At 37.6% G+C, this 11,395-nt stretch overlaps 1 protein-coding gene across 3 annotated transcripts in view; it reads left to right on the forward strand.

Annotated features, from left to right (window-relative positions):
* The first annotated feature begins 1,159 nt into the window (after positions 1-1,159).
* Positions 1,160-11,395, forward strand: part of LOC126278453 (protein DEK-like) — a 43,607-nt gene continuing 33,371 nt past the window's right edge. The window contains exons 1-6 of one of the 3 annotated variants that reach the window (XM_049978576.1): positions 1,160-1,268; positions 1,799-1,965; positions 2,671-2,875; positions 2,993-3,159; positions 7,935-8,089; positions 8,233-8,418. In XM_049978576.1, coding sequence (XP_049834533.1) covers positions 1,888-1,965; positions 2,671-2,875; positions 2,993-3,159; positions 7,935-8,089; positions 8,233-8,418 — 791 coding nt within the window. In that variant the 5' untranslated portion in view covers positions 1,160-1,268; positions 1,799-1,887. Of the gene's footprint in view, positions 1,633-1,798; positions 1,966-2,670; positions 2,876-2,992; positions 3,160-7,934; positions 8,090-8,232; positions 8,419-11,395 lie in introns of all 3 variants that reach the window. The other 2 variants (XM_049978578.1, XM_049978579.1) reach the window with 2 other exon arrangements.

Below are 11,395 nucleotides of genomic sequence, written 5' to 3' on the forward strand. Positions count from 1 at the left end.
ATGAAAATTTTCAGTTTCCAGTCTTATGTCTACTGGCATTCCGGTTTTTGCACTAGATGTAAAACTTATTCTGAAACCTAGAGGGGACTGTGTAGTCTGAATGGAAATTATTTCTACTTCTATTTTGTGGTTGTGAATTGTTGAGTTCATCCTGAAAACACTCTTATTATTGACCACAAATACCGTTAGGAAGTATGGCCTATGTATTGGGATATATATATAAGTATTTCTGGATTCCTGTGGTGGTTTCTGGTAGATGATTGGTTATCAACTTTACACAACATTCCTGAGGAAAAGTCGAGTTGAATAAATGCATTCTTCATCTTTAGTTGTAACGTACACACAGTGAGAGGAATTTCTGTTGCCAAACAAGCAGAACTGGGATCTTCAGTTCAGTGATCCATAATGCAGTGCAACCACGGTTCACTGTCGACATGGGTGTCTAGGATCTTCACACATGTAGCCCATCCAATGTACATCCATTGATATTTATTTCTAGCACTGTAGGACATTATTTTTTTTAAATTGCCTAATATGGTTTTTTGTAGCATTAAGAGTTAAGCTTTTGATTGTGAACCGCTTGTTAGTCTGTTATATTGTTCACCAGGCTGTGGTGGTCAAACTAATAGATGTATCCCCAACAAACTGTACAGTTTTAGAAGAGTGCTTCAGTGTCATTTTATAGAGCACGAGAAGAGTGGGCTAAACACGGAATCTTGTGGTGCACCATATTTAAAGTTCCTTCTGTCTGAATTTAATGTTATTTCTGTGGTTTCATTTCCTGAGGGGACACACTGTTTTCTGTTGTTAAGATATGACTTTCCCAGGCAAGAAAAAGGCGTTTAATGTCATACTATTTTAGTTTTCCTAGGAGAACTTTATGAAACACGAAATCAATGGCCATGACAAGATCACAGAAAATTTTAAGGGGCTAATTTTTTATTTTTTTGTTTCACTAGAAATGATTTCGTGAGTACACATAGGGTATTGCGTTCTCGACAGAGTAGTCTATACGCAAACAAAACTGAGCTGTTGTTTAATAGTTGTCCTCAGAAATATATTTCATTACGTTATTCTGATGTAATCTAGTTTTTCAAATTTGTCTATGATTAGATGTCAGTTGCTTTTGTCAGTTTGTGGATATTTGTGTCACTACAGTATATACATCAGTGTTGCAGACAATATCCCTTGACTCGTCGACTGTTCACAAAGATAACTCAAATGTACGGCAACTTGCTCATGTAGCTGACGAAAAATTTGCTTTCAAGGTGCAGCTCAAATTCCAGCTGACGTCCCTGACGAGATATTAGTCTCATCCACGATCTAGTTTCACATTTAGAAACCACGTCGTTGACGTGCGTTGTACCAGAATAATTCTTTTTCTCATTTTTTTATGTGTCTAGTTTGTCCTCCTATCCTATATCTTGTTTAAATATTTATTATTTTTTTAAAAATGTAGTCCTCATTTGCTCAGTTTATGCTTGTACTCAGTTGTTTTGGTTTATAAGTGGATTTCTCTAGATAACTAATTATAAGAATAACTATCGCCGAGTAATGTGGGAACCTTTTTTTCAAACTGTTGTAGACCAAAACTAAAGTAGAATTATTCACTTATAGTTGACAATCTTTAAGGTACTCAAAATTTAATCACATCTTATTCATTAAACTTGACAATTAATGCGCGTTGAACTAGAACAGTAAATAGAGTATCTTATATTAGCAGGCTGTATTAGTGATTTCTTTAACTCCCTGTTAACCTTCATGTTTACGTAGCCCATAAATTTGTACCTGTTCTTAGGTCTGTCTTTCTTTCTTCATAACCAATTGCCAGTTTCGGCGGGAAAAGGAATACTTTGATTTGATTGGAGTCCGGTGTGTAGACAACGGATGCCCGCCATATTGCAAAGCGGCGTGTGCTGGAAAATGTCGGCCGAGAAAGAAAACGCGAAAACGGAGGATATGCAGGTATGTCACAGTTGCATGATAAATATGATTGTATAGGTATTGCAAACGCATAATTAATTACTCTGTAGAAATATAAACTTACACTCTGCTTGAAGTGCTTGATGTTTAATTTCGAGCTGAAAGTTCGTTTCTGTTAATATGGCGTAGGCGGGGACGGATTGTTTATATCCAAAAACGCGGGAAGTTATTTCCTGTGTTAAGATAACCTTCTCTGCGTTGTATATGTTTCCATTGTAATGTAGGAACTCAAATTTCCTTTATTGCATGTTAAGAACATATCAATTTAAGTAGCTTCAGTTTCTATGTACTGTTTAAGGTTAGAGTACGGTCTCAGGCTGTAAGGGTGTTTGACTCGTCTCCGGTTTACGCGGCTTCTGTGCAGTGAACATTCAGTAGAGCTGGGCTTTGCTGTCGAAGTAGAGTTGAAATTGTGTTAAATCTTTGTGTTGCGTATTAGTTTTTCCGTGCTGCGCACCCTGTCATTGTACGTATGTTTAACCAGGAATTTTGTAGGGATGTGTGTATGTACGCCGTAACTTCTGTGCTTGTTCTAGTCAGTAACATACCCCTGTTAAGTTGTATGATTGGAATAGCTATATCTTATCCTCAAAAATCGACCCCCCGTATGGTCTTGAAATATTTTCATTGTTTGCTTGAGTGATCACTGTGCTTTGCTGACTGTTCATTCTGCATCTTCATTTGCAGGATGATGTGAGTGTGAAAAGTGAAGAAAAGGTAGATACTAATGAAGTAAAGGTTTCAGAAGACTCGAAAGAGAAACCAGAAACTCCGAAAAAAAGAGCGGCAAAATTAAAAGATGTAAAGAAAAAAGAAGAAAGTGAAGAAGAGGATGATGGTGAGGATGACGAGGATGTTGACGGAGAAAACGACAAGTCGGGGGATGAAAAAGGTATTAATACAGAATGTGTTAGTGGAAATACTGTGCAGTGAAGTGTATTTATAGTGCAGAATCCTTTGTACAGGCTCTTTCCCTGTATTATTTGGTGAAATGTAATCTGTTTTGTAGTTCCATTGCTGGATCAGCCCCTGGAAATATCAGGTGCAAGAGAGAGGAAGAAGGTGGAAAGATTCACAGAAGAATTCAATGAGCCAAAAGAAACGAAGGCAATTGAAATACCAAAAGGCAAAGGAACCCCCCTGGGTGAAATACCAAGAACTGAGGCGTTTCTCAAGGTTTGTGTTACTTGATTGAAACCCTTCATTAATTTATTCCTATGTGTTATTTTGATAATTGGTATTTCATACTTTTACTGAGAATTTAGGCTATAAGTACTCACAGAATTAGAGGCAAACTTTGGGTACATTTGTGTTCTGCTCACGACTTGCCTAAATCTTGAATTAGGGTAAGGTATGATTCTTCTGCACTACCCATAAGGAAAATTGAAACATGATTGATAGTTGGGCATAAAAGGTGGAAATGTTATCAGTTGCAACAGCAATAGCTGTTGCACTTCTGTGTACAATTCAGTGCCCATCAACTTGGATTACTGAATTTGCTTTGCAGGATGGCAAAGGCTGATGATTTACGTGCTCTTCTGCCATCAGCTTCTTCAAGCATTCTGTTGTGTGGTGTAATGAACCAGCACAGAGAAATAAGCCACATGACCTATAAAAACCACAACAATAGAGTAACGAGATAATTTGTCTGCAGCTGATTGTAATAACAATGACAACAGTGGATAGTGCAGAAAGAGCAGCAAAGCTCATTTTGTGGTTGGTTTGTTGTGGTAACTCTCCTATTAACACCTAGCTGTCAGTCACTTCACTCCTTAATTTCCTATGTAGTCTAGCTTAACACCATTTGTCTTTTTTTTCTTTTTCCAGTGAAGAGACCACCAATTAGGAATATCGATGTTTTTCTGACAATGCTTCTTACACACAAACCATAAGATGTCAGACATTCAGATTGGTACCAATTGTTGTATGTCGATAGATTATGAACCAAAACGCCGATCTTGTTTTTACTACTTGCTGTCGTCCAGTAGAATGTGTAAATGGGAATTAAAAAGTATCACCAGAGCTATGGAGCCCAGGAAAGCGTATATGTGAGTAGCTGAACCATAGATCTTGCGTGGGTGAGAAGGTAGAGCTTTCGGTCATCGTACTACTGTACTCATGTTCTAACCCCACTGGTGACAATTCTTTTTACCTATTTAAGCAAGGGAGAACAAATTTACTGACACATAAAAGGTCCTTTCAGTCTGTAGCTATTTTCTTTTGGAAATCAGCTTTGTTAGGTGAACATTACGTACTTTTTATTGATCTTATTAGTTTGTTCATTGTTTACTATTACTACTACTTCCGCATATATAGTGCAATTGTTTCTTTATTTTTCTGTTCTGATTGTACATTGTATGAAACTACACACACATACTCCATAGGTTAACTACTGTTAAAGAAATGAAACGAAGGCAGGCTGCCAAGAGAACATTGGTCTAAACTGCAAATGGCCCTTTTACATGTCAAACTAGTTTTCCCATATTGACACTTTCACACGTAACACAGTAAAAAAAATTTGTCGTTATTGAGATTTGAACCCAGTACCCATGGATTGAGGATCTAATGCCCTGCCAACTTCCACACGGAAGCAATGTGTTAGTTACTCGAAGTTATGCTTTGATGAGCTCTGTAAGTCTGGTGGTGCTTTTAATTAATGCGCCCATTCTGCTGGATGACAGCACATAGTGTGATCTGAATCAAAGTTTTGGTTGATACGCTTATCGACACACAATGTTTGATGCCGATCTGAGTGTCTGACACCCAGAGGGTTGGGTGTTAGAAATTGGTTTCTGTGACTACTAGTGGGCTTTCTGCAACTAGTGGGAAAATTTTCAGCTGAGGTGTCCCATTATTTACATTTTACTAAACAGTCCAAAACTCATTAATTTAAACTGATACTTAATCCTCAGAGGTGCGCCATTTTCCATAACAAGTCCACACACAATGTACTTTGTACGTATGTGAAAAGAAGCTGTCTGTTATCAAAAGTAAAAGTGTATGAGCAGAATCACTAGTAATAAGATAAAATTACAGTATGACCTAATCAAACAATGGAAAATCCAGGATGGAATGTAACAATATGATAGAAGGAAAGTTACTACTCACCATATAGTGTGTGTGTGTGTGTGTGTGTGTGTGTGTGTGTGTGTGTGTGTGTGTGTGTGTGTGCGCTGCTGACAAAGGCCGAAAGCTATGATGGTGTGAATCTTTTTATTGTGCCTATTGCTGCTCAGCATCTCAGCTGTATTGTGAGTAGCAACTTTCCTTCTCTCGTATTAGTAAATGAGCTAAGTCACTAATCATAAAATAAACTTTTCGTTATATTACTGTGTTGCCGTGTACAGCTGTTAGCCTACATAAATATCCACCCGAGGCATTAAACAGTGGAGCTGCATGAGATCCCAGCCACTGCTTATTTGATTACTAATAATGTGGTAGGCAACTGTGTGATTGTGCTGCTAGCTCTGAATCCGGTTAATTTTTTTGCATGGATTGTAAATTTTTTTCTCACCTACCTCACTGTTTTTTACATTACTGCTGCTAAGTTGGATGTATGAGAACACAGCTTATCACTGTGTCTGCTGAAGCAATAAAGGAATATGTTGGGCTTGCAGTTGTTTTACAGTAATGGAATGGTACAAAACAATGTTTTTTTTTTTGTTGGTTGGTTTATTTTGGGGAGGGGACCAGACAGCAAGGTCATCTACCCCAACTGATTAGGTAAGGGTGGGGAAGTGAGTCAGCCTTGCCCTTTCAAAGGAACCATCCTGGTATTTGCCTGAAGCAGTTTAGGGAGATAACGGAAAACCTAAATGAGAATGGCCGGAGGGGGGAGGGAGAGGGTTTGAACCATTGTCCTCTCGAATGTGAGTGCCACCTCACTCACTGTTTTGTGATTGATGCACTTTATACGTAGGTATGCCCACTTGAAGATTAAAAGTTGTATTGTCACTAGAAGTAAAATTTTATTGTTGGTAAAGGCAAAAAATAGCAGTGGGTGGAAAAAGATAGAAAAATGGAAGAAAGGGAGAAGGTCAGAAAAAATGAGAAAATATGTATGAAAGTCATAAGGCAAGGGTTTTGAAGAAAGTAGTGAGTGGGTGAAGATTTTCTCATCAGGAAAGTGGCCTGTAAGATACAAGAAAAAAGAGAGAATTTTAAAAACTGGATGGACAGAAAGAAGTAGACATCGGAGAAAATTTATACCACTGTGTTCGGCAAATAGTGTTGTAGGGGATAGTGGTGAATCAGAGCAGTTTGTCGAAAAACACACAAAAAGTGAGAGAGTTAAGTATAAATAAGTGGAGAGTGAGAGAGAAAATAGCTGTCAAATCTACAAATAAATTAGTGTAATGTGACTGGGCGAAGGCCCTGCAGTATAGTGAACTATAGAAAAATTGTTATTGGCAAATTTGTAAATAACAGTGGACCCATCTGTGCGAGCAAAAATCAGTACTAGAAAAGATTTCGGGCAAATTATTGATTAATCTAGCTGGTACAAATAAGAGTGGACTAGAACATAACATAGGAAACAGATGACAGTTTGAACAAGACAGACGGCAAATAGTGATGAGGGTTATGTAAGAAGGAATGATGGCCACAAGGACTAATATATCAACGAAAATAATCAGTTCTTGCAAATATAATCTAATTGTATATATAAAATTTGTATTTATGGATTCTTCTTTTACTGCTTGATAGAAATTCGATTAAGGTTCAATAACAAGTACATTGTTTTTGTTCTACTGATAAAAATATACTCACCAAGAGGTGGCAGGAGAACCCAAACATGAGAGGTATTATGTATGCAAGCTTTCAGAGCCAGTGGCTTCTTGTGGCAGGAGGATTGAAGGGGAACGAAGTGGGGTGAAGGAAAAGGACAGGCGAGTTTCAGGAAAGTCGTCCAGAATGCTTGGTCGTGGGAGACTTTCAGGTCTCGATGAGAATGTAAGACCAATTGTTGGGGACGGCACTGGATGAGATTTGAAATCTGAGAGCTCAATGTTGCCCAGTCCAATCCCCAGCAATCAGTCTTTCCTTCTGATCCCATAAGTTAGTGTGGACTCAGTGATATGGGTGACTTTTCCTAACTCTACCCCTTTCCCTAAACCTTGCCTGTCGTTTTCCTTCACCTCTCACCCTTCCCCTTCAACCTTCCTGCCAGAAGGAGCACCTACTGGCTTCAAAAACCTTGCATATGTAATACCTTTTATATGTGTGTCCCCCTGCTGACACTTGGTGAGTAAATTTCTTATCTATACAGTTACATCATACTTTCAAAAATGGGTTATTTTTGTTGATATAATTTTGTACACATAGGCCTAGTTACTTTATTGATGTGTAAAGAGATGCTTGTGTACCTGCTGCGATTTTTACTTATTATAATTGTGGGTGAGAAAGGTAACCTGCGGAAATAAAAAGTAACCTTGGCATGTATCGCACATGGTGGGGGGGTCCTAGTTTTAGTTATAGTAATTTAATAGTCGATGTCTACATATAAAGTTGAACACAGATAACCAATTTAGCAAGGGATGAAAGTTGAAAAGTTGTAATACACAATACAAAACAAATGTAAACAGATAGTTAGGCATTAATCCATTAAAGAAGTTTAGACATTAAGTGTGTACGCAACAAAAAGTTAAGAAAGGGTTTGAAATGATTATTAAAGTTTGTTGGAAGTTGCTGAGTACTCACATTGTCAGACAATGAATTAGTGTAGTTTTGGTACTTAAAATGTTTTGATAATACTTAATAATAAAACAAAATTATTTCCTTGTTGTAGGTCAGTCATTAATAATCTGAGAATTAAAATGTAATCATCCACTATAAAAGAAAGTGTCTTAAAATGCAAACATTTAATACCAAAAAATGAATAATGCATTCTTTTGCTTAATCTGTGAATTATAACAACATTTTTCCAATGCAGTGATATGTTTTTTGTCAAACAGAAATTCAAGGCTGATGCTCTAAAGCCGCTTCACAGAGTACTATTCAACAGAGTTGGGAAGGTCACTCTAGTGAGAAACAACATACGGAAATTCTGTGGGTTTGACTTTGACAAAGGGTCAGATCAGTATGAAAAGAAGAAACATATACTAAGCAAGTAAGTTAGTTTTTATTAGAAAGCTGTCTTTGCAAAAGTAATATAAAAAAAAAAATCTTATTCTCGTTTGTTTGTGATGACGTTTTCAGAAATATGCATACTTCTTTCTCTGGCTTTTAAAACCCACATTTATTGTTTTTCAGGATGGAAGTGAGTGTCTTGAAAACAATTTGTTGTATTTTAGATATTGAGAAAAAAGGAAAACGTGATGAGCTTGCAGAAAGAATTTTAACATTTTTGTTAGAACCCAAAAGCTCTGGAGCGCCTGTTCCTGACAGTAGACCAAAGCGCTCTACAGCCCAAAAGGCCAACAACAAGGGATATTCAGAGTAAGTTACTGCTTGAATCTTAACAGATCAAAGCTTTTCAAAATGATATGGAACTGTATATAATAACTTCTCAATATTTCATTAACTGAAAGTTGTTGTAAACATACTGTTGTTGAAATACGACAGATAAAAATTGATTATGTATCTTGATTTATGAAGTCTTCTACCACTGATGGCAGTGAAACATTTTTTTTTATGTTGGTTTATGTGCAATAACACTAATCAAGTGTCACCATGATCTACAAAAGAGTTTTGTTTTTGTTGGTTTTTAAAAATGTTGTTACAGGTATTCCATTCAAATTGCCAGACCAATAACTTTGCCAGGGTATTTGCAGACAAAATTCAAACAGTTACTAACGAAACATGTCGGCAGCACTGTGAACTGGTCACTGACGAGTACTCCTTTTATACATTTATTTCCTAACTGAGGTTCAGTGCCCAAAGTATGAGAGCATATCAGAAAGTCTTTGCCCCTGTTTGTTATTAGCCAGTATAAGGTACATACAGACAATGACATACACATTTTATTCTTCATACTTTACACTATTTTTCCATGCAGTCCCCACATAAGTGATGTCGTAAGCACTTTGTGGAATGAGAGGCAGCTGTTGAATTGGAGATATTGTTGGCAGTTGGTAGGTTTGATGTGGACAGAGGTACTGATGTTGTCATGAGGTGATAGACATAGATGAAGGTAGTTTCTTGGGCTGAGAAACAGGTGAAGAAATAGGGCAGAAGGTGTTTCAGGTTGTGGAAGAATGTGGAGAGAGTCTTATCTTGTCATCAGTCTATCTGAGCCACATTAGAGGGTTTCGGGGACCTCAATGGTTAGAAAGGATTTCTCTGGACGTCTCACGAATTGGTCAGCATAGGACAGTGACTTGGGTGCCCATTACTGTATCATGGATCTTCTTGTAGGTGATGCCTTCAGATGAAAGGCAGTTATGAGTGAGGATATAGTTGATCATGATTACCAGGAATGACGTTTTGGGTTTATAGTCAGTTTGCGTTGGAATGACAGTGTTCAATAATGTCCTGTAACATCGACCTTGAGTTGTGTGAATGTGAGAGTTCTACCTGTTTAAATACTCAGTGCCTCTCAATTTGTCCTCTTTGTATTATTGTTCCATGATAACTTTCCATTGCTTCAATCATCATCATGATCATAATTATTATTATTATTAGGTGTGGTTGGACACTGTCAGATCACGTAACAGTATTGTTTCAAACTCCAGTTTTCAAGCAGCTCTAATTTTTTTCCCCTGTGCATTCTTTTTATGCCTTCAGTTCTTTGTCACTGGTGTGGTGGTGACTTCATTCTCTGGCAGTACTTCCACACATACTAATTTTTTGTCTGTATAAGCTTCTATTGAAAGTGTCTGCTGGACTTACTGAGCCTTTTCTAAATCCTTTTCGACCTGCCTGATCCAGAATATGGTTTTGACATGGTTTTACATGTGTTGCAACTGTGTGCGTGGGGGGAGGGGGGATATGCTCAAATAATCTTCTTTCATATATCTGCCACAAAATTTAATAGTTTTTTTTCCCAAGATTGTAGTCTGTATCCATCTTTTCTATTGTGCTGAATATATTTCTTAGAATTTAGAGTTCTGCTTTTGGATGTCTTCCAGATAACCTTTTCTGTGGAGTGTGTTATGCCAATGTACTAGACTAACTGTTAAAATTTCTGATTTTTTTTTATGGACATGTTGTCGTTGTTGCAGATTTCACTGTAAGAACTTCAGTTTGCGAATACAAATTTTGTCATTTTCTGTTGCCAGTAGGTTCACAGATTTTGCTCAAGTGCTCGAAGTATGAACATATTTTATTTGACCAATTTGGTGATCAGTTTTTGAGTAGGATATTTCAGCCGTTGCAGTTTTTTTTAACGATGTTTGAAGGACAATTCTTCCAGCGCATTTCTTGAGTTTATCTAATTGCTGTTGCCATATGTCTTTCCGGTAGTTTTGGCTAGTTACTTTTTCCCACCATTGGATGACTTTGTCCAAAACCAGATTCAGAAGGATAGGAGAGAGATCATCCTTCTGCCTAACACCAGTTTTAATCTGAAATGGTTCTGATAACCATGAACATTACTGTGGAGGTTGTATTGCAGTGAGTTTGTTGACGAGACTTAACTTTTTCAGGTTGATTCCTTGTTCTTGGAGCACTTTTTTTTATTGAATATTTGCTCTATACAGTTTTGACCAGTGCAGAAATCAACTTATTCGCCAGTTTTGTGATAATTGCTCTTGAATTCTTAGTAGCAGATGTGCTGCCAGAATTTTGTATTTGAATTGCAGAAGGACAATTCCCTGAAACTTATGAAAATCTATTTTGTCGACTTTCTTGTGTAGTGGATGAGTTAGGAAGCATGTCCAGTCTGCCAAATCTGTCCCGATATGAGCAAGCTCTTGAGGGAATTTTGTCCAAGGTCTTTCAGCAGTTCTGCAGTGATAGCAACTTCTCCCAAAGCTAGTAGAGTATTGCAGAGAATCTTCTGTTACACTTGAGTAATCATGTAATAGTTCTCCTATCTATGTGCGTATAGTTTGGATACTTATCTAATAGCTCTTCTGTCTGTGCTGGTATAGTTAATTCATACAAGATAGCAGGCTCAAGTGAGAAGTTGTCAGTTAAATTGGCCAGCAGTTGAGTCTTGCAAGCCGTGCCTCTGAGTGTGCGGAAATAGCGGCTTCAGAGATCACACTGTAGGACCCGCTGGTGAGATTAAAGCAACTATACATAGCTAATTTCTGATCTCCACCAAATGCTTATTAGTGGGCTTCCATATGGGATGTGTCCAGCTTCACCTTCCCACTCCTAAAGTGGTGGTCCATCACTAACCCAATCTCCATAACATACTACAGTTGAGCAGGTGTAGTTGATCACTGACAATTGCACTGGGTTGGACACAGCAGCTTTGTAGATCAACTTCAACCAATAATGTTGTACAGTTTTGTATGTCTGTAGGGCC

The sequence above is a fragment of the Schistocerca gregaria genome, chromosome 6, assembly GCF_023897955.1.
Source record: "Schistocerca gregaria isolate iqSchGreg1 chromosome 6, iqSchGreg1.2, whole genome shotgun sequence".
NCBI lineage: Eukaryota > Metazoa > Arthropoda > Insecta > Orthoptera > Acrididae > Schistocerca > Schistocerca gregaria.